At 43.8% G+C, this 24107-nt stretch overlaps 1 protein-coding gene across 2 annotated transcripts in view; it reads left to right on the forward strand.

The window, feature by feature from the left end:
- The first annotated feature begins 11476 nt into the window (after nt 1-11476).
- Nucleotides 11477-24107, forward strand: part of RNF144A (ring finger protein 144A) — a 64199-nt gene continuing 51568 nt past the window's right edge. The window contains exon 1 of one of the 2 annotated variants that reach the window (XM_026674352.2): nt 11477-11895. In XM_026674352.2, the coding sequence (XP_026530137.1) occupies nt 11766-11895 (130 nt within the window). In that variant the 5' untranslated portion in view covers nt 11477-11765. Of the gene's footprint in view, nt 11932-24107 lie in introns of both variants that reach the window. The other variant, XM_087946136.1, reaches the window with a different exon arrangement.

The following is a 24107-nucleotide window of genomic DNA, read 5'->3' on the forward strand; positions in this document are numbered from 1 at the left end:
TAATTATACCAACTGTCTTTATATATAACCTCAGGCAGCAAACATACCTAATTCTCCTTCCTTCTATTGTTCCCACAACCTATAAGGTGGATTGGGCTGAGAGATTGACTGGCCCAAATTCGTCAGCTGACTTTCTTGCCTAAGGCAGGACTAGAACTCACAATCTCCTGTTTTCTAGGCCAGCACCTTAACCACAACCCCGAATTGGTTCTCTTACCCCCTTTTTTAGGCTGAAAAATCTTTCCTTCCATGTCTATCTTTTAATAATTTTGGTTACTGCGCTAACAAATCTTTTGCCTATTAGAGAGTAGAGAGAGAACATTACTGATTTCAGAAAATTCAAGCACAGCCACACTTCTGTGTATTCATGATTCAACTGTGGAGGTGGTTAGCAGCGTCACGTTTCTAGGTTTGCAGCTAATAAATAGGCTAGCTTGGTCACTCAAAAGTGAGACACTGGTGAAGCAAGCACAACAGGGCCTGCATTTTTTTTGCATCGCACGATAAGAGTACATCTTCCTTCCCTGTTCCTCTATAGAGGGATGATTGAGAGCATCCTGTCATATTGCATTACTGTTTGGAAGCATTACCAAGAGAGTGGTGAGGATGGCAGAAAAGATGATTGGTAGTTTACTTCCTTCTATCTAGGTCAGGGGTGTCCAACCTTGGCAACTTTAAGACTTGTGGACTTCAACTCCCAGAATTCCTCAGCCAGCTTTGCTGGCTGAGGAATTCTGGGAGTTGAAGTCCACAAGTCTTAAAGTTGCCAAGGTTGGACACCCCTGATCTAGGTAAAGGTAAAGGTTCCCCTCGCACATACGTGCTAGTCGTTTCTGGCTCTAGGGGGCAGTGCTCATCTCCATTACAAAGCCGAAGAGCCAGTGCTGTCTGAAGACATCTCCATGCTCATGTGGCTGGCGTGACTAAACGCCAAAGACGCGTGGAACACTGTTACCTTCCCACCAAGGTGGTCCCTATTTTTCTACTTGCACTTTTACATGCTTTCGAACTGCTAGGTTGGCAGAAGCTGAGACAAATATAATGGGAGCTCACACTGTTACGTGGTGCTAGGGATTCGAACCGCCAAACTGCCGACCTTTCCGATCGACAAGCTCAGCATCTTAGCCATTGAGCCACCGCTTTTCCTTCTATCTAGGACATAGAATATAAGCGACCCTTGAATAGGCTCCACAGGGTATATATAATGTGTATGCGTGTGTTATGTACGTGTATGGGTAGATATATACTTTGTTTTGAGAGCAGGCAACAGAATTTCATTTTTAATGTGGCCCAGTGTGCTCACAGTAAAAAATGATAATAAAGGTTATCTTACCTTAACATCTATTAATCTTAATCCTTCTCAGCCCGCTAAATTGTTTTGGAGCAGATGTGTCAAACTAGCAGCCCGCAGACTGGATATATCACATGCAGGCCACGCCTACCCCAGCTCCACAAAGGCAAAAAATGTTGCGATATATCACATGACATCATGTGATGCAATTGATTTTGACATCCGTGTTTTGGAGGATCAGATGAGAATACGTTCTTCTGACTGATAAATATATAGTATAGAAAGTTAATGCCCGCCCCTCTTGGAAGAATGAAATATTTTAGGAAATATTAAAAAGGCAGAATATTATATTTTCCCTAAAGGAGAAACACATTTCTAAAGATAGAAACTCAGAGCTTCAGCTCCCTGCCCCCAGTCCCATGGGAGTCTGACAGCAGCCAATAGAATACATACCCTTGCCACAGGAACAGGAAGCTCAAGAGCAAGGCCCAAGAGAGGGTATAAATCAGGGGTTGCCAACCTTTTGGACCTCAGGGACCACCAAACTCATAATTTTAAATCCCGCGGACCAGAGACCCTGGGAAAATCTCAAAAAAAAAAAAAATCTGCAGGAAAATTCCCCACCCCGTTTTCCTACCGATTTATCATTATTTATTTGGGATCACAGGATACCATCTCCAGCTCCGTTCTCAGGAGAGAGAGAGTTTTGGATTCATGCAAGGAAAGCAGCAGAAGTCTTTCTTTCTCTCCCACAAACTTTGCCAGAAATGAGTCTTTGCCGGCGCAGCCTCTTGGAGCAGGATGCCTTGCAGGGTCCCAAAGACTCCTTTCTGGAAGAGTTTGGGGGAGAGGAAGAAAGACTTTTGCTGCTTTCCTTGCGTACAGCCAAAAGCAGAAGAAAGAAACAGAAAGAAGCAGCCCGGTGGACAGGCCAGGCACTTGGGATGAGTGGGGCGAGTTCCCCCCCACCCTTTCCCCCCTCGCCTCACTACCTTGTGTTGTTCGCAATGCAAGTGACGCAAGCCTTGTGTTCCTGCGGGCCATGTGGGCAGCGCAGCCTTGTGTTCCCGCACAGCCTGGATTAATTGCTTTCGGGTGGTGGTGCTTTGGGGGTGACATTTCTCTGCGGACCACCACAATTTTCTTGCGGACCACCAGTGGTCCCCGGCCCACTGGTATAAATAACCCTCACTTTCCACTCCATGTGTTCAACTGCACCAGAACCATGTGCTTGATGGTTCTGCTCCATTAAACCATCTTTCCAATCAGCCTCCATGTTTCCAGTGTCTTTCTCCCCATTTGGAACTGAACCAGACGGATATTTCTTCCAACAATAGAAAATGGTTAAAAGATAACCATACACTGTGTAATTCTTACTGCTGTTCAGAACTTGCTTGGATTCCCAAATACCCCAATGCACACATACACGAATCGCCCCCCTCTTAATATCAGCCTATCTATCTTGGAAGGGACAGGGGCAGATTCCCATAGTGCAGTGTTTTTCAACCTCAGCGACTTTAAGCATGGCTAGCTGGGGAATTTTGAGAGTTGAAGTCTACATAGCTTAAAGTTGCTGAGGTTGAAAACCACTGCTGTCACTTATGCGTTTTTTGTGATTAAAATTATAAAACTGGGGGGGGGGGAGGGTAACTGCATTTCACATTCTGATTTGAGCAATTAGAACTACTTGCATTAAAATATAAACCAACATGATTTCTCATACTTTCCTAACAGTGAAAAGACTATTAGCTGCTATCCAGCTAATGCTGGCAGTGGCTGATGGGAATTATAAGTCAGCAACAAACTGTCACAAACTGTCCAGACCTGCAGCTTACTGTAAAAAACACAAATGTAATAAACACAAATGTATGAATTATCTCTTTAATTACAGCTTTAAGCTTTTTTGGTGGAGAGGGGGGTAGTTCAACAATGTTCAACATTAATTGATTGAATATTTATTCAAGTGTTCAAACCTAACTTGACTATGATCCTTATAATCACCAGTAATTTTATTTACCCTTAAATAGCATAGTAATGTTTGAAATATGGCATTTAAGCTGTTTTTGATAACCATGTACAGCTGCCAGGCACAAATTTAGACCAAAGCCACAGTTTCTATAAAAAGATTTAGTACTGTACACCACTGAGGAAAAAATAACTGAAAAGGCTTCGTAAGTTGTAGTTCTCTTTATCTCTATTTTTATTACACTAACCATAATCACATTCAACTCCAGTGGGACTAAAATGCACCCAGCATTCTTCCATTTCATGCATGTAGATTTCTTGCATAACTGTATCTCCCCCCAGATATGTAAAATACCACAGAATCAATTATGGAGCTTCATCCCATAGCAGTTTAGTAAAAATTGCCCTTCTTCAGATACAACGTTTAAATAAAGCCTGAAAGTCCACACCCAAACCACATCACCTTCATGACTTAAAACCTCAGAGCAATCACTATGCACGAATGCAAGCATTCCGATTAATACTTTTTAGTAAGTTCCTTCATAAGATAAAAAATATAGAAGAAACAAAAGTTAGAAAAAGAGAAAAAGAAAAGTGCAAAAAGAGAAAACAGTAATGATTTGACTTTCTTCAGCGCAATATATTACAAAAATAATACAACATCCATCTTTTGCTTTACATTTCACAACATTTCAAGGCATTTTTTATAATGACAAAATCATTTTAAACGTCAAAACCTACAGTCATGTGAAAAAGTAAGTGCATCTTCTTTGAGTTCTGTGATTTTATGTATATAAAACCACAGAACATAGTAAAAATCATCTGGTCCTTAGCAGTTCTTAATAGTAGGCAAATACAACCTGTGATGAACAACAACACATGACACATTATACCATGTCATCATTTATTGGACAAAAAAAATGTTAAAATGGAGAAGCCGTGTGTGAAAATCTTAGTGCATCTTTACTGCTTCCATAAGTATGAAGAGACTAGGTAGCTAACAGGTACTGCTAATCAAGCATCCTTGATCAATTGATCATCAGCAAGTATGACTACTCTATAAAAGTAAAAGTTTTAGGCGTTTGCTGGTCTCCAGCAATGAAGTGTGTGTTAACACAATGCCAAAGAATAAAGACATCAACAATAATCTTAGAGAAGCAATTGTTGGTGCCTGGGAAGGGCTATAAGGCCATTTCTAAACAATTTAAAGCCCATCATTCTAGAGTGAGGAAGATTATTAACAAGTGGAAAACATTCAACACAGTTGCCAACTTTCCTAGGAGTGGAAATCTCAACATACTCAGACTGTAGAATGCTGAGAGAAATTGCAAAAAATCCAAGAGTTACAGCTCAGACTTTACAGGCATCAGTTAGCATGTTATATGTTAAAGTTCATGACAGCACCATTCACCCAAACAAATGTAATATGCAAATGTTTCACACCTAGGAAGGAAAACCAAAGGTACAAATGCAGATTAGGTGAAACCTGGTTCTAAAACAGTAACTGTGAGAGGGACCTTGGAGTCCTAGTGGATGATCACTTAAATATGAGCTAGCAGTGTGTGGCAGCAACCAAAAAAGCTAGTATAATCCTTGGTTGTATAAACAGAGGCACAGAATCAAAATCATGTGAAGTGTTAGTACCACTTTATAAATCCTTAGTAAGATCATACTTGGAATATCGCATCCAGTTTTGGTCACCACATTACAAAAAAGATGTTGAGACTTTGGAAAAATTGCGAAGAAGAGCAACTAAGACGATTAAAGCCCTGGAGACTAAAACGTATGAAGAATGGCTGCTTGAATTGGGTATGGTTTATCTAGAGAAAAGAAGATCTAGGGGTGATATGATAGCAGTATTTTTGTATTTGAGGGGCTGCCATAAAGATAAGGGGGTCAATTTATTTTCCAAAGCATCAGAAGGCAAGGCAAGAAACAATGGAAGGAAACTAATAAAGGAGAGAAGCAACATGGAATTAAGGAAAAACTTCCAACAGTGAGAACAATTAACCAGTGGAACTGCTTGCCCCCAGAAGTTGTGTGTGATTCATCACTGGAGGTTTTTAAGAAAAGACTGGACAGTCACCTGTCTGAAATAGTTTAGAGCAGGGGTGGGCAAACTTTTTGGCTCGGGGGCCGCATTGACTTTTAAAATTTGACAGACGGGCCGGGTCAGCACAAGATTTTTTGGGAATCGCCCCCCCTTCCCCCCCTCTTCTCCTCCTTCCCCTCCCCTCGGAGGCCCCCTGAGTCAGGAGTTGCTACCGCCGGCGCGGCTCCGCGCGGCTCCAGTCCCACGTTGCCTCGGGAAGGGAAAGGCAAAAAGGAAGAGCTGCGGCGGTGCTTTGCAACGGGAGCAGCGGCACCGGAGGCTCAGGCTCAGCGGCTCCTGGTTTTGCCTTTTCCTTCCCAAGGCAATGCGGGACTTGAGCCGCACGGAGCTCCGCCGGCGGTAGCAACTCCTGACAGCCCCAGCCGGACACCTGAGCGGAGCCCGGGCGAAACTGCCTGTTGCTTCTGCCGGAGCACCGCCGGTCGCCTCCTCCAAGCAGCCTGCCCGCCCACCGGGCTTCCTCTGCCGCGCGGCTCGGGGCCAGGCACGAGCGCCCGCGACTTAAAAGGAAGCCGAAAGTTGCTGGGAAGTTGCTCGGGTGCTGGGAGCAGGCTTTTAAAGTGCCGCCCGAGCAAAGTTTAAGCAGCCCGCCCACCCGCTGGGCGAATCCTTCCTGCTCCTCGGCGGGAAGACGCTCTAGCCTGCAAACTTTGCCTTTGCAAAGTTTAAGCCTGGAAGCCCGGAAACCCAAGCAACTTCCCAGCAACTTTCGGCTTCCTTTTAACTCGCAGGCGCTCGTGCCTGGCGGAGGGAAGCCCGGAGCCTCCTCCAAGCAGCCCGCCCGCCCGCCCGCCCGCCGGGCTTCCCTCCGCCCGGCGGCTTGAGGCCAGGCGCGAGCGCCCGCGAGTTAAAGGAAGCCGAAAGTTGCTGGGAAGTTGCTCGGGTGCTGGGAGCAGGCTTTTAAAGTGCCACCCGAGCAAAGTTTAAGCAGCCCGCCCGCTCGCCGGGTGGAACCCTTCCTGCTCCTCGGCGGGAAGACGCTCCAGCCTGCAAACTTTGCCTTTGCAAAGTTTAAGCCTGGAAACCCCGGAAACCCAAGCAACTTCCCAGCAACTTTCGGCTTCCTTTTAACTCACAGGCGCTCGTGCCTGGCGGAGGGGAAGCCCGGAGCCTCCTCCAAGCAGCCTGCCCGCCCGCCCGCCGGGCTTCCCTTCCGCCGTGCGGCTCGGGGCCAGGCGCGGCGCCTGCGAGTTAAAAGGAAGCCGAAAGTTGCTGGGAAGTTGCTCGGTGCTGGGAGCAGGCTTTTAAAGTGCCGCCCGAGCAAAGTTTAAGCCTGGAAGCCCTGGAAATCCGAGCAACTTCCCAGCAACTTTCGGCTTCGTTTTAACTCGCGGGCGCTCGCGCCTGCCCCGAGCCGCACGGCAGCCTGCTCCAAGCATCCCGCCCGCCTGCCGGGCGGAACCCTTCCCGCTCCTCGGCGGGAAGACGCTCCAGCCTGCAAACTTTGCCTTTGCAAAGTTTAAGCCAGGAAGCCCCGGAAATCCGAGCAACTTCCCAGCAACTTTCGGCTTCGTTTTAAGTCTCGGGTGCTCGCCTCGCCCGAGCCACATGGCAGCCCGCTCCAAGCAGCCCGCCCCGCCTGCCGGGCGGAACCCTTCCCGCTCCTCGGCGGGAAGATGCTCCAGCCTGCAAACTTTGCCTTTGCAAAGTTTAAGCCTGAAGCCCGAAATCGAGCAACTTCCCAGCAACTTTCGGCTTCGTTTTAACTCGCGGGCGCTCGCGCCTCGCCCGAGCCGCACGGCGGAGGTGAAGCCTGGAGCACCGCCGGGTCGCCTCCTCCAAGCAGCCCGCCTGCCCGCCGGGCTTCCCCTCCGCCCGCCGCGGCTCGGGGCCAGGCGCGAGCGCCCGCGAGTTAAAACGAAGTGGAAAGTTGCTGGGAAGTTGCTCAGGTGCTGGGAGCAGGCTTTTAAAGTGCCGCCCGAGCAGGACCGCCGAGCCGGGAAATGGGGCACCAAGGCAGGGCAAGGCTCTACCAGCAGCGGCCTAGCTTTAGGTGGCTCCAAGCAGCCCGCCCCGCCCGTCGGGTGGAACCCTTCCCGCTCCTCGGCAGGAAGACGCTCCAGCCTGCAAGCTTTGCCTTTGCAAAGTTTAAGCCTGGAAGCCCCGGAAAAAAAGGGGGGATCGGCGGGGACTCACCTTCGGAGAGGTAGCACTCGAAGGTGATTTCGAACTCCCAGCTGAGGCCTTTGCAAATTTCTTTTCTTTCTTACCCCTAGATCACTCCGCACTGTTTTGCAGCTTTGGGGGCCACGCGGCACAGGGCAATACGCCACGCCCAGCGATTTTTTTTCAGGGGCGGGCCGGATTGGACAGACCAATGGCAGCGATTTTTTTTCAGGGGCGGGCCGCATTGGACAGACCAACGGGCCGGATGTGGCCCGCGGGCCGTAGTTTGCCCACCCCTGGTTTAGAGTCTACTGCATGAGCAGAGGGCTGGACTAGAAGACCTCCAAAGTCCCTTCCAGCTCTATTCTGATTGATCACAAGACTTCTAGAACACTGTCCTCTGACAGACAAGACCAAAGTGGAGATGTTTGGCCATAATGATCAGTGCCACATATGATGAAAACCGAACACAGCATATTAGCACCAACATCTCATACCAACCATCAAGCATGGTGATGAAGGGGTGACGATTTGGGCTTGTTTGCAACCACAGTACTTGGGCCCTTGCAGTCATTGAGTCAACCATGAACTCTACTGTATAGCAAAGTGTTCTAGAGTCAAATGTGAGGCCACCTGTCCAACAGCTAAAGTGCGGCTGACATTGGGTCATGCAACAGGACAATGACCCCAAGCACACCAGCAAATCTACAACTGAATGGCTGAAAAAAATAAATCAAGGTGTTGCAATGACCCAGTCAAAGTCAATCCAACTAAAATGCTGTGGTGGGATCTCAGGAGAGTTAGTGCATAAATGCCCACAAACCTCAACGAACTGAAGCAATGTTGTAAGAGTGAGTGGGCCAAAATCCATCCAGAGATGTGAGAGATTGATAATATCATACAAAAAAGGATTACTTCAAATTATTGCTGCTAAAGGTGGCTCTACAAGCTATTGAATCATAAGGTGTACTTGGTTTTTCCACACATGGCTTCTCCATTTGGGCTTTCTTTTTGTAAAATAAATGACATGGTGTAATATGTCATGTGTTGTTGTTCAAATGAAGTTGCATTTACCTACTTTTAAGAACTGCTAAGGACAGGATGATTCTTACTCTGTCCTGATATATAAAACTACAGAACTCACAGAGGATGTACTTTTTTTCCACATGACTATAAAGTCAGTTTTATTTTATTTTTTTCAATTTCAAGGAAGAAGTCCAGAAGCAATTATGAAGGCAAGCAATCTGAATGCTATTCCATAACCACATCCGGCGATGTGCCAGTTACAATGCTAGTTGCTATTCACCTATAATTTTGGCAATCGGCAAATGAATGTATTTAGGTCTTGTAGAATTATGAGGCACAGGAATTCTGGGAGCTGTGGCCATGAGAGCTGACAAGAGTTCCAGTTCTAATTTAACACTGACACTTCCATAGAGACAGAAAGTTCTTAACACTACCAGTCAAAAGGCATATATAAGTAGTCCTCAGCTTACAACTACAATTGAGACTGGAACTTCCATTGCTAAATACTGTATGGCAGTTAAGTGAATTGTGCTCAATTTTGTGACCTTTTTTGCCACGGTTGTTAAGAGAATCATCCTAGTTATTAAGTTGCACCGTCTGCCTTCCTCCTGATTTTCCTTGTTGGAAGTCAGCTGGGAAGATCACAAATGGTGAACATGTGACCCTGGATTGCTGTAATTGTCATAAATACTTGCCAGTTGCCAAGAACCCAAATTCTGATCACATGACCTGGGGATCAGAGATAGTATTTAGCAGGTTCTGACCAGTTCTAGCCCCGTCCCCATCTATTCTCTGCCTCCCAAGTCCCAGATGATCGGCTGGGTCTTCTTTGGTTGCCCTGCACAGGAGAACAGATCTGGAAAGCAGGTTAGTGGGGTGGAGAGGGAATGGGGATTTTACAGTATCCTTCCCCTGCCACGCCCACCAAGCCATGCCATGCCCAAGCCACGCCCACAGAACCTGTAGTAAAAAATTTTGAATCCCACCACCGCTGGGGATGCTGTGATAGCTATTAAATGCAATGACTGGTTGTAAGTCACTTTTTTATGTGCAATCGTAACTTTGAACCATTGCTAAATGAAGGGTTGTAAATCGGACTACATGTTCCGTACAGATATTCAGGTTCCCTATTTTAAAGATCAAGTAAAGATTTCATCACATTTAACATTCCGTCTTACATACTGAGATGTCTGAAGGACCCAATGCTTTAATCAAAATGAGGACTGCAGCATCACACTGTCCCGATGCAAGCTTCATCCTTTTGGTATGTGTGATATCACAATGAACATACTAAGGTAAAGGTAAAGGTTCCCTTCACACTCATGTGCTAGTCATTTCTGGCTCTACGGGGCGGTGCTCATCTCCGTTACAAAGCTGATGATTGATCATGTGGCTGCAATGACTAAACGCCGAAGGCGCACAGAACGCTGTTACTTTCCCACCAAAGGTGGTCCCTATTTTTCTACTTGCATTTTTACATGCTTTAGAACTTCTAGGTTGGCAGAAGCTGGGACAAGTAATGGGAGCTCACTCCGTTATGCGGTGCTAGAGATTGGAACCGCCGAACTGACGACCTTTCTGATCGACAAGCTCAGCGTCTTATCCACTGAGCCACCGCGTCCCTATAAAAGAGGCAAAACTGTGTCCAAAGGAAGTTTGTGCCATTTCTCTTTCCTGTCTACCCCTGTCCCCTCTTGACACCCTCTGCAGAGTCCATTGATCACGCTGTGGCCAAGTTCAAATGCCAACATTGGAGGGTGACTTTGAAGATTAATAAAGATGAATCTGATGAATCCTCTTATAAAACTAACTAGGATACATTCAGATGGCTACCATTTAAAAGCATTCCTCCAGCCCTTGAGTGGGCAGGAATGGGAATTGCCCTGATTTACCTGAGTTTTAATTTACCTTAGTCACGAGGCAACAACTGTGCTTGTCTTTGTACTTTGGATGCGGGACAATGTAGAGATGGCTGAGTGTTAAATTTTACAGTTCAACTATGCCTTGTCTTCTAGCATTTGCCATTTTAGGTTACAATTTAGTGCTCTGGTTAATGATTGGGACAGTCTGGATTTTTTTAAAAAAGGAAGAGAAAAGTATTAGAAGAGGAAAATAATCAATCCACCTTTTGCTTTACATTTTCCAATGAAAATTCTCTTAAAATCCCATGGCTGAGCCAGGGAGCAAGGACCATACATTTTTCCAGGGCAAAACCTTGTCTGCTGCCAAAGACAAGGGATTGGTTCAGAAGGAAGCTTTTATTTCCCTGTGCATGGCCAGTCTAGAGAAAAGGACTAGGGTGACATGATAGCAGCATTCTAGTATTTGAGATGTTGCCATAAAGAGGAGTGGGGTGGTGTCAACTTATTTTCCAAATCACCAAAGGGAAAGATAAGAATCAATGAGTGGAAACTAATTAAGGAGAGAAGCAACCTGGAATTAAGGAGAAACTTACTAACTGTGAGGACAATTAACCAGTGGAACAGTTCGCCTTCAGATGTTGTGGGTGCTTCATCACTGGAGGTTTTTAAGAAGAGACTGGACAGCCACTTGTCTGAAATGGTATAGGCTTGAGCAGGAGGTTGGACTAGAAGACCTCCAAGGTCCCTTTCCAACTCTGTTCTGATTGACTGATTGATTGATCACGGAGTGCTAGCATCCAAAGGAGCCAGAAAAAGCGAGTTGTTCATCAACGCCCTCCGCCCCAACCTTTCTTCTTCTTGCGCCATATCCGTCGTCGGACATGGGCGATCCTGTTTTTATCAACAAGGCGCAGGAAAAAGGACTGTCGAGTTTCGTCCAAATCAGTCCTTTAGATTTTGAAGCCACGGGGAGCTAAGCCTTCCTCTCAGGCCATAGCGATCCGAACCCTGAGGGAAAAAGGCTCTGCCCCTTTTGTCTTGTGCCCCGCGAGCCGGCAGGGGGCGCGCGGGGGACACCCGCGGCGCACCCAATTTAGCGGTCGCTTCAAAGCAGCCCCGCTCCGGCTGCAAAGCCACAGAGGCTTAATGGCGCCCTTGTGCTCAGATTAGCTTTTCCCTTTCCCTCCTCCTCCCTCCCTCCCTCCCCCCCCTTCCTTCCTCAAGGGACAGAAGGAGGGTGGGGGCAAGGCGAGCAGAAAGCAGCCGGCCGCCAAGCGGGCGAGGGAAGCGCGCAGAACCAGCCTTGGGCGGCAGCAAAGCAGCAACAGAATGCGCGAGGCGCCCACCCTCCGGCCAGGCTGCTCGCGCCCCTGAGGAGCGGGCGGCGCACCTCGCGTGGTCCATGCAAAACCCGGCGGGGGCTGTCGAGCGCAGGAGGCGCCCGCTGGGCAGAAACGGCCGAGGCGGCGGGCTTTTCTCTTTCCGAGGACGGCGGCGGCAGCAGCAGCAGCAGCAACAGCAGGAGGAGAAGGGTGAGGCGTCGCCGGGCTCGTTGGAGCTCCTTGCGGGTGGGCATCCCTCGGGCGCTTCCTCTGGGTAGGCCGCCCTCCTCTCCGGCGAAGGGTTTTGCCCGGCCGGCGATGAAAAGGAGCGCTCGCCCCCCGGGCGCGGCGTTGATTTGCGAAGGCGGCTGCGCTGTAGGCGAGCTTTGCTCAACTGTCATCCGTAGAGCGAGCTCGCCTCTTACAAGGACCGTCCGTAAACACGATGTAGCTGGAGTCTTAAGCGGTAGTAAAGGGGAGTCCCGCTAACCTGGACACGGGAGTGGGGGGGCGGGGGGCGGGGCGGGTCGTCGTATTGGAGGCATTTACGGTGAGGAGTTTGCCCGGTCCTTTATTCTGTTAGGATGATGGAGAACGGCATCCTCCCCAAACTCCCACTGAAGGGCCTTATTAGTGCTTGTCAGCAGCATTTTCCTTTGAGGCTTCTCTATTTATGAAGACAGAAAAAAAAAAAGGGGGGGGGGGAGATGGACGGGGTGCTGTGCTAACATTTGCTGAATTCCCTGAGGAAAGCAACTTCCCTGGAATTCAGAGAGATTTGCTCTCAAATTAGTGCCAAGATCACAGATGGCCAGAATCAGCGTTTGGGATAGCTTGCACGGTTTGGCCTGTGTTATGAATCAGAACTAAATAAGTTATATAAGTTACAAAAGAACTGTATTATAGAATGGTGTGGTGTGTCCATTCTCACTCTTACGTGTGTACAGGTATGTACGTGTGCATGCTTAAAATTGGGACTGGCATATCCATCGTTAAGCGATGCGGTTGCTGAAAGAGACATCAGTTGACTGCGACTTGCAATTTTTATTGCTGGCTTCTCCGTTGTCTTTGCTTGTCAGCAGTGAAGCATGCAAATGGTGGTTAATGTGAGTGTGGGATCTGTGACGGTCATAAGTGTGTGCCAGTTGTAAAGGGCCTGAATCTCATGTAACTTTGGGACACTGTGATGGTCGTAAATGTGACTTTAAAGTTAAGTAACTGTTGTAAATTAAACAGTTGTTAAAGAGGAGAGTTGTTAAGTGAAGACTATTTGTATTAGCACATATGTACACATAGACACTTTAATGCAATTTTGGGCCTTTTTTCTTGCAATTAATGGCATAACTCCATTTGGCTGCCAACCTAATATCATGTGTTTTAAAATAAAATATTTTTCAACCCATTTCTAGAATGAGCAATGGAGGTGAGTAGAGACAACATGAGGATGGAGCATACAGCTGCCAGCATCTACAGCCTCCTTTACTTTAATTCTTGGACTGTTTTGGCACCTCTTTGCTGGGAAGAATCGGCAAGAGCGATCTCCTAATTTAATCCCCTCTATCAACAGATTTTGTAGGGAATAAAAAAGATACTAGGTTTGATAAATCTTGGGTATACTTGATTGTTTGGGGAGAGCTAAGGGAATAGAAAGAAAAAAAATATTTAATTAACTTTCAAGACATTGAGATTGGAGTAAGAGTTATAATGGCAGGAAACCTCCTGTTGTAGATTTTCTGACTTTGCTAATGTTGATAGTATTTTGTTATTCATGTTGGCTGGGTTCATATTGATGGAGGAAATGGAAGTTTTGATTTTTGTGGCTAAGGTTGAGAAGCACTGCTCTAAATCCTCTGTTAGTATCCTTCACATTGATCACATTGGTGTACTGTTCAGATTTGTTATTTAGGAATAACTATAGGCCACCAGTTCCTATTCCCTGACCTCTGGTTAAAGGAGAGCTTGGGGTGGGTGTGGACCAGAGGTGGCATTCAGAAGGTTCTGACCAGTTCTGGAGAACCAGTAGCGGAAATGTTGAGTAGTTTGGAGAACCGGCCAATACCACCTCTGACTGGAGATTTTACAGTATCCTTCCCCTGCCACGCCCACCAAGCCACGCCCACAGAACCGGTAGTAAAACAATTTGAATCCCACCACTGTGGACAGGTGGATGGATGGATGAAATAAAGGTGAACATGGCTCCCCAGGAATGCTCCCTCCCACTAGAAATCTTCAGTTGTACTTGCTGAAGCAGCTGTCAGTTTTTGGCAAGACAAGTTGAAGGGGTAGAGAAAGAAAAAATGATCAACCTACATGGCTGTATAAGGAGGGGTCATTTAGTAAAAGTTGTCTGGATTCATAAATAGATTCCACTATCATAGTTTGATTTATGCCAAACCTTTTTAAAGAGGTGTGACTCTGGTTCTGTGAAATCATATGTGCTTTGGGGGGATATTTTGGCATCTTTTTTTTTTCTTTTCCTTCTTATAAATTCTTTTAAAAATTTCTGTGATAATAGGGGAGATAGTTGAGTTAGAATCACTTTCCCTCCCACTTTTCTCTATCAGTTATTTGAATTAACTGGGTGGTGATTGCCCAGCTTGTTCCTGAAATGATGGCTGAAGAGGATAAGAATCTAAACTTAGCCTAGAAAGAATCTTGGGGAGAACTGTATACTACATCCTGCTCCTTCCCGGCTATTAAATACCCTGTTTCTCCAACAATACGGCCTCCCCCAATAGGAAGTCCCAGCATGTTTTATAGGCATGAAATGAAATTAAGCGCCTCCCCCAAATTAAGGCCTATATTAAAACATGCGAAATGGGGGGAATGGTGGGGGCTTGCCATTAGGAAGTACTTTTGTTGCACACCTGGATATGGTGCAGCCTGCGTTGACCCGATATGAAGTGCCCCACCAACGCCGAGGTCAACATCCAAGCCATCGCTGCCCACCCAAAGATGCAAGGGGGGGAATTAAGTCACCCCCGAAAAGACGACCTAGCCATTTTTCCAGAGCTCAAAAAAAAAATAAGACCCGGCCTTATTATATGAGAAACACGGTATGTGGCAGTGCCTTGAATGTTCTTTGAAAACCGTGAGTCCTCTAATGCAAAGATTAACTAATCTCTAGTCCCTCTAATTCTTCAGTATGAATAGGTTCATACATATTTTAAAGGCAGCCTTGCTGAAACAGCTTACAAATCAAGCAAGGAGACACTCATGGTTGGCTGCAGGGAAATTGCCAGGAGATAGTTAGGAAGGGAACATCTGAAAAAAAAAAAATCCATCCTATGTTATGCTTTGATGGTATCAGTGCTGAGCCTGCAGTTTTGGTTATGTAGGTTTCTTCACATGAAATGTTCAGTGGTAAGAATCACAAGATCAAATTTGAGAGACAAAAGTATGTTTTAAATGGCACTGGGAACTGACAGGCTGTGATTTAAATGAGGTTAAATATGCTAACTGTATGCTGGAGTAAAGTCTACATATTACTTCATGTTTGAACTACATGAGACTTGGAGGCTTAATGTCTGAGTAACTATGCTTGGTAAACTAGGCTTCAACCTTAAACAAACTTTCTTGGGGATCAATTTCATGGAAATGAAAGAGACATGTTACTAAGTAAACTTGCATAATGTTGTACTGTTAGTTGTATGGCTTATCCTGAAGAACACAACCTTTGCTTTTAAATGCTTTCTTTATTTGGTGAAATATAACAACATAAATATATAAAACAAACATACAACAACCAAAATAACAATACAACAATGATATTACAATAATACACATGAGTGTGTGCATGCATACATACATACAAATATGGTTAAAATGAACTGAATGTAAATAATTATCTAAACAATTCATATAAAATTAATATAGAACAAGCTCAGACTTTTAATATACTTTTAAAATTAGGCCGTTTAGAAACATATTGTTCCATCTTCCTACTTTTTGCAATATAAAGACCTTTCAAGAATCTACAAGCCAACATAAGACAGGATATGTGAAAACTCTTTTAGATATTGCCATTTAATCTGCATTTGCCAGTATTACTGCAGTATTACTCTTTGCACTGGCAAAATCAAACCCATAGTGTGAAAGGCTGGTGGTCTTGCCTCCCAGAAGCTCTCTACCCTCCCTGCAGCTCTACTGTTTACTTTGGGTGCAGCATTAGTGTTGCCACTATCTATTTCCTAGGTATGTCTTTACCTGATGTCATCCCTTCCAACTCTAGCACTCACAGTATGTGTTTCTTAGGTTAAAAAAAAAAGGGGGGGGGATGATGAAAGGAAAATTCTTTAGCACAAACATTTCTTGACCTTGTAGCATTGAAGCATGTGATTATGAAAATCAACCCCTTCTCCCATGTAGGATGAGACCAATATCACAAGAAATAAAGAGAATCAAACTTCATTTAAAAGAAAAAAGAAAAAAGAAAAGGGAGAATATGGTGGCTTCTTTTTAACCTTTAAAAAAAGTTTTATTTGTTTTATTAGTATAATATATAAAAATTCCATTTCAATCGAATAATGTGTTGTCTGGGTACAGTTAGTTGGGTGTGTAAGAGGGGATAAGAATACAGAACGGTTCAAAACACAGACATCTGAAAAGAATACCTAATTAAAAAGAATATACAGGAGAACATAAAACTTTTAGTAGTTCAAAGGACGATAGACCTGCCACTAATATAAAAGCAACTCTGACACGAGAAGGTGCCAGTTTGCATAGAAAGATGGCTTGTATAGGATCAATAGCAAGGAACATTGTTAAAAAGCAACATTATCCATTATTTCTAGATCATCTAAAAATGTTACCTGTGCTGTAGAAAGACTTGATTCCTTGCAAGAAGAGTTCCTACTTCCTTTCATGAGCATTTCCCCCCAAGCTTCTCCATCCAGTTTTTTCTGGTTCCTTATTTTTAACAGAGACTAAAGAGATTCTTTCCTTTTCCCAACCTCAGCATATAGCTTCTGGTTCCTTTTCTCCTGGGATTCTCCGCTGGTCTTTTCAAAGGCAAAATCTTTTTAACAGAAAGCTCCTGACTTTGCATGTGACCCAGAACAGCAGTCTGTTCCTTGTGCAAATGTAGATTCCATATCTTAGATCAGGGATCCCCAACTCCTAGTCTGTGGACTGGTCCCAGTCCATGGCATGTCAGCAAATCGGTCCATGGGAACAAGCGAAGCCCCATCTGCGGGATGCAGGCAGGATGGAAAACCACGCCCCCTCTGGTCTACGGAAAAACTTTCTCCATGGAACCAGTCCCTGGTGCCCAAAAGGTTGGGGGCCACTGACTTAGATGAATGAAAGTGAAATTCAGAAATGTGTCTGGCTGGTAGTTAAAGTGGCATGAGTACTTGCAATCTAATTCACCACCTTCCCTTTGGGTCTTTTTTCACCTTGGTTTATATATAGTTTGCATTTGATCAATGTTTTGGGTTACCCCAAGCTGTTTTTAAAAATCTAGTTTTATTATAAGACTCTCTTTTATTCCAACAAACTTTTATCTTTAACTCTATGGTTCTGTCATTTGGAGTTTGGAGCCTTAATGTTCTTTAAACATTCTTCCTCCAGTTCTCCGCTGTTCTCTTAGTAGCTCTAAGTCATAGGCTTATTATGTATGAACCATTTTCCCTTTTTGCTGCTAAAAGTAGTTAGATTTCTTCCTTTTCCTTTGTTACAAATACGAAGGTGCACTGTTGGAAATATTTACAGCACAATAGAGCTAAATCTCTGCAAGAAGGAAACTTTGTAGAGAATTGCCTGGGCTCCTTTGACATACAGAATTACTACAGCGTCTCTCTGAAAAATATTGAGATATTTATATATTGCAGTGTGGGAGATGAAACAATTCTTAGATACAAGGCATCCTGTAATCCGAGAGAAGAACTTCCAGTTCTTTTTGGCAGATTGCTTTGCTTTTAACAGCTGCCTGAAAGGCAGCATTTTTTCAGTTTTAGGCATGGGAGAAAACCTATGGATAACGCTCCATCTGCTTCATTTCTGCATGCCAGGTAGGCGGTAAGGGCACAGGAGTCTGCCAGGAAAAAAAGTTAGCAATCTTCGTTGGGGAAAAAAAAACAATAATTGCTCTTCACATGGCTGCTGATTCACTAACTATTTATAGTGTATAGTTTATCCCTCCCCCCCTTTTTTATTTCAAAGTGGGACTGTGGGCTTGGTAAATTATATCTTTAGATTTAGTGCACTAACCCACAAATGCACATTTTGTACTTTTGAATGGCAAGAGGCCCTCACATCCCCAAGTATGCATCTCCATAATGAAGTTCCATGTTGGGACCACATCTGGCCATCTAATTACATTGAAACTGCTGACATAAAATGTTGAGAATTGTGAGCTGGAATTAAAAAAAAAAAAAAACAACAACCCTCAGATGGCAAATTGTATGAGAAGCTCTTCGCTGCAAATATCTAACACTCATTTCCTCACACACAAATACAACAGCAACCCAATGAGGAACAAAGGAAGGAGTAACAAAAATGAGATGGAGGGATAGGGCCAAGGTTTCTCCACACTAATTATCACACATGTTTCAGGTATTCTTCTGTATACAGCTTCATCTTAGATTAGTTAATTTATAGCTGTATGATCACCATACTGTTGTTCTTGTTTTTATGTTCTATGTTTATCCACATAAACATCCCAGTGGGAGAGGAGAAAGAGATTGCCGCTCCTTTGAGGGGCTGCCACAGAGAGGAAGGGGTCAAGCTATTTTCTAAAGCGCCTGTAGGCCAGACAAGGAACGATGGATGGAAACTGAACAAGGAGCGATTTAACCTAGAAATAAGGAGAAACTTTCTGACAGTGAGAACAATCAACCAATGGAACAGCTTGCCCTTGGAAGTTGTGGGAGCATTATCACTTAAGACTTTCAAGGAGAGATTAGACTGCCATTTGTCAGAAATGGTGTAGGGTCTCCTGTTTGGGTGGAGGGTTGGACTAGATGACCTACAAGGTCCCTTCCAACTCTGTTAATCGAAATATAAATCTAACCTTGAAAGAGTATGGCAGAAGCAGATCAAGTTTAGGGCAGGTTCATACGATTCTTGAAAATATCCAGTGAAAATGTCATCCAATCCTGATCTCATTTTTTGCAACTGAGTGTAAGGTGTAAGGCCAATACTATCTGGACTATCTCATTAAAAAGAGAAGACTTCGCCATAATATTGCTAAGGCTCCAGGTGTATTCAGATATTAACATCAGATGCATTTGGGACAGAGATGGATAGGGCACAGACTACTGTGGTCCAGGCCTTTTGAGTTCCCATTGCTGAAACCTGGCTGCAGAACTACTAATTTTCAGTGGTTATTGTTGTTGTTTTTCCTGAAGTCAGAATTAAGGATGGAATTAAGATCAGAAAACTCCTTGTGAATGAACCACCTGTATTTATCACCTATGATTAAGATTATGAAAAACATTGACACAGGTAGTTCTTGATGTACCACTAGTTGTTTAGAAATTGCTCTCTGAAATTACAATGAACCCAAACAAAGGTACAGATGATTCAAATTCCAACCCCACCCCACCCCAACATGGTCCGATGATTTCATTTTCGGGGCTTGGCAGGTTACGTGTCCATGATTTATGATGCATTTTGCTGGAAACTGACATTTACTTCCAATTTCCAGCAAAGTGAATTTCCGGACAATGGGTTTGTTTAATGACCTTGGCGTTCTCCTAACGACTGTGGATTTTCTTAATGACCATGGTGATAATGTTGAACAACCAGCCACAAAAAGTCATAAAATCGGGCATGGTCACGTGATAACGACTGACATGACTTGCAGCCATAATTCCAGGCTCAAATATGGTTGTAAATCAAGGACTATCTATATGGGGGCTTTTTTCCCCCCTAGGCTTGGAGGATGCTAAGGATTGGGATGGGAATTCTTTGCCTCTCAAAGTCCTGCTCCTGTTTTCACCTGTTCCCTCCCCAAAGGGCCGTCTCCTTCCAGTGACCTCATCATGTCATCAGATGTCCTCTTGCTTCCATTAGAAAAAGTCAAAAGGCTTCAACCCGACTTTAAGAGAAAAATGTCTCTTGTGAAGACTGACTCTCTCCATGCCTGCCCCCAGGGTGAAAACTGCTGGTGGTATTAACTTATAGCTGTCTGAGTCAGTTATGCAAACTAAGGTGTAAGAATTCCCTGCATGTGGCAGTGTGTTGAAAGGCTGAGGAGGAACCCTACTTTGCAGTGTAAGCTTGTAAATTGCTTCCCTCTTCCTTTGAGTTCTGAAGAGGGAAATTTGTTTGAGGTTTATGTTGTACCCTTTTTTTTTTATTTTGCAACTGATTATCCATTTGTCTCAGATTGCTCTATGAGCTGAATTCAATTCCGTGTGAAATAAAACAGCCATCTATCTTTGTTTCAGCTATCTGTGCTTCCAGATTGATTATTATGTGTGAAGGCCAGGCTCTGCAACGCAGGAGGGAGGGCAGATTTATGCTTCTGAATACACTGATCTACTGTTTTACTCATGCTGCTATATTGTTCCAAGTGGAATAAATTTTGTATCTTCTGGCGGCTCTGGGCTTTTTCCTTTACAAGGGGAATACTTTGAAGTACCTTTTCAAATAATACTTTGCACCACCATGTATCTAAGATGTTCTTGGATTGTCCTAAAATAATTGCTTCAGATAGTATTCATTGTCAGATCCTGCAGTATAGAAAACCGTAGTATAATCCTCAATATGTTTTTAAATAAGAATATAAACAGCCTTTTTTTTTTTCTATTTAGGTTCTTTGGTGCAGTTTGTTCTGGTCATCTTTAGAAAAAGCATAACCACAAATAGCATCACTATACCATTAAGCATCACAAATTTTTGCCTCGGATAAGATTTGTTTCCTTATATAATCACTGTGCTGTTCTCCACAAAGGATTTTAAAGGAAGGAAAAGGCAGCGACATTAGCAACTCTGCTGAGTTTTGAGGAGTGATATCAGAATGTTGCATCCTTTTCAGGTCTGGACTTTTGGGGAATGAGACTCCCAGCCTGATTTGAACTTTAAAAATTAAACCATATTTGGGAACAAGGACCAGATGGCACAGATTTGGAAACATAGGAGGATATGAGCTACAAACAAAGCTATTTTCCAAAAATTGAGGTTTTGCATTTTGTCTTTGCTCCAACTTTATGAATGTTATATGTGCTGGAGCTTCCTGAGCTGAAGCTGGAAAATTCTCATAGGAAGCTTGTCCCACATATGATTTACATACATCTCTTAATTTTTCTTTGAATCTCTCGTAAGATGGCTGCTAATTCTGTGAACTCATTCCATTGAAAATCAGCTAACAGGTAGTCCTCGACTTACAGCCATTCCTTTAGCAACTGTTTGAACTTACAATGGCACTGAAACAAGTGACTTATAATCAGTCCTCACGCTTAGAACCATCACAGCATCGTCAAGGTCACATGATCTAAATTCAGGCACTTGACAAGTGGCAAGTATTTACAACTGTTGCAATGTCCCAGGGTCATGTGATCGCCATTTGCAACCTTCCCAGCTGGCTTTCAACAAGCAGAGTCAGCGGGAGAAGCCTATTTCCCTTAATGGCCGCATGATTCACTTAACAACCATGGGAAAAAGGTCATAAAATCAGATGCAACTCACTTAACAACTACCTTGTTTAGCAATGGCCCCAAATATGGCTGAAAGTCAAGGACTTACATTAGTGATGATCAGACTTTCTTGCCTTCCACAATGGGATTCCGTTTCAAATGGGGCTCCTTCAAGGTTTAACTCTCAAAATTCCCCATTGAAAGGTATCGAGATTGGAAAAGGCTGATAGGAACAATAATTTGATGTTTGAGCTACTAAATGCTAAACATACATGGTTGAATCAGTCTTACGATGCATGTATAGTCCCTTTTCCAGTTTTGTTCTCCATGGGTGTTGAGAAAGCATGGGTGAGCAAATGAAGAAATATTTGATGATGTCTTACAAATCTATAAATGGGGTGTGTGATGATGTAAACTTGTCATCACCTTGGTTTCTGCTGATGCCGCTGCTTCTCTTCATTACTTGGCTGCAACCATATATATGTATTTGATTATTTCTTTAATGAAAGGCACTGGCCAATGGATTTTAATATTTTTCAGTCAAGACATTCTGGTTCTTCTTCAGTGTATGGATTTGGAAAACTTTGGTTAGACTGCTCTGCTGGATTGTCCTTTATAATCACAGTGCCAGGAACCATCGGGATTTGATCCAGAAATTCTTGGCTCTGTGTAAACAAACTTGTGTGGTAAGCCTCAGAGTTGTAATGTGAATTACTTTTCCCAGGAAAATGAATTTCTTTCAGGCCACGCACAGACCCTGCCCTTCTTGGGCATTCCCAGATTAGCAAAGCTGTTAAGAGGCTGGAAATTTGACTGAGGAATAGTACAGTAACTTATTTGGCCTGGTCATAAAAAATGATAGATAATTCCCTTTTTTTAGTTTTGGCATAGACCCCATTATAATCTGCTCTGTTCCCAAGCTATTGTTATTTGACCTATTCATGTCTCGGTTTCTGGCACATGAATGTCTTCTGAGAGTTTCCTGTGATTCAGCATTAACACACAACAGGGGACGGCGTAATTTGAGAATCATTATTCAAGAAGAAGGAACGGCGTTTGCCTAGTGCTTCGTATGGGAAAGCATGAAGGCCTAACTGTTCGGCTTTCAGTCCCTTCAAGGTTATATTTGTATACAGCAGGGCTGGGGAACTATGGCCCCTTTATGACTTGTGGACTTCAACTCCCAGAATTCCTGAGAATTCTGGGAGTTGAAGTCCACAAGTCATAAAGGGGCCATAGTTTCCCACCTCTGGAATGCAGAAAGAATATCCTCATCAATGCTTTTTTTTCTTGCACATCTTAATTTCCAGAGTCACTCATATGGCCTAAACAAGCCATACAAAGGAGGTAGTGCTCTTGCAGTCCACCTTGCAATCAGCCCAGGTAGGCTTGAGGCTTGAGCTGCAGTTGTCCCAGTGCCCTCTGTGTTGTCCCTTTTCCTAAGGTTCTCTTGACTGACTATTATTTGTCTCTGTGTGACTCCTGGCCAAGTCCCTGCAGTTTTGTTGGCAAGGTTTTTCAGAAGTGGTTTGCCACTGCTTCCATTTTAGGACTGAGGGGGAGTGACTGGCCCAAGGTCATCCAGCTGGCTTCATGATGCCTAAGATGGCAATTCACAATCTCCCAGTTTTTAGCCTGGTGCCTTAACCACTACACAAAACTGTCTCTCCTTGAATATTATTTATATCATTTATTAGTGATGGTTATTTATATCATTTATTAGTGACAATTATTTGTATCAATTATTAGTGACAGTTATCCATGTAATATCTTTCAGGAGAATAACCCTCGCCAGATGATTTACAAATATTGGAAGCCATTGTAAATAAAGGCACTGTAAATAGAATTAGGGAGCAGGGTAAACATTGCTGTGTTGATAATATATAGTGTCTGTGTAATTGCTTGATAATATAATTACACTAGAAGTCACAAAGCTCCCCTTGTAATGTAAATTCTAAAAGTTATTCCCCACTCGAGATGTGACGTGGTTGTTTGCCTGGCAGCACTAAATGAATTTTCCAGAGTAGGGGAAGCTTTATTACTGGAATACAAGATGGAGAAAACGGTATGCTATCAATGCCATTGAAGAATGGCTACAATTCAGAGGAACTGCTAATTTAGTGAATTATGACTGTCTCTGAAAACACCATTTCTTTATTTTTCTTTACTTCTCTTTCCCCACTCAATCAGAATCTACAGGTATTCCTCGATTTACAATCAATTCCGTAGCGACTGTTTGAGGTTACAGTGGATGTCTCCAGAACTACTTATGACCTAGTGTTGGAGTTCTGATAGCTGCCCCCCCCCCCATGATCATGTGATCGCAGTTTGAGTGCTTGGCATTTATGGCCATTTGCAATGTACCACGATCACATGACTGTGACAGTGTTTGTTCGTTTGTTTTATTGGAAATCAAAACTTAACCACCACCACAAAAAAGATGGTAAAATTATGTGCTATCATGTGATGGCCTGCATAATGACAGCTATAATTCCAAACTCAATGATGGGTGTAGGAGTAACCTATGCTAGAGTGGGTAAGTGTAACAAATTTAAATAAATAATATTTTTGTCTTTTGCCTGTTTCTGTTGGAAGAAGAGTGTGAACTAAGACATTTCCATGTAGATAAGAAAATGGTTAGTATGTACAATTACTGTAATGTTCTAAGACAGTGATATATCCTATTTTTTATCTACAGTTATTAATTCAATTAATATATATATTTTTTGTCCTAGTGCTGCCCTTTTTTAGAATGTGGTGTTTGGCAGTTATACCCACACTCACATATATGTTGAGAGATGAGAAATCTCAAGCGACTGATTTTATCTACCACTGGCAATT

Source organism: Notechis scutatus, chromosome 1 (genome assembly GCF_049901735.1).
Source record: "Notechis scutatus isolate UNSWTSFEM ecotype Mainland chromosome 1, rNotScu1.2, whole genome shotgun sequence".
Taxonomy (NCBI): Eukaryota; Metazoa; Chordata; class Lepidosauria; order Squamata; family Elapidae; genus Notechis; species Notechis scutatus.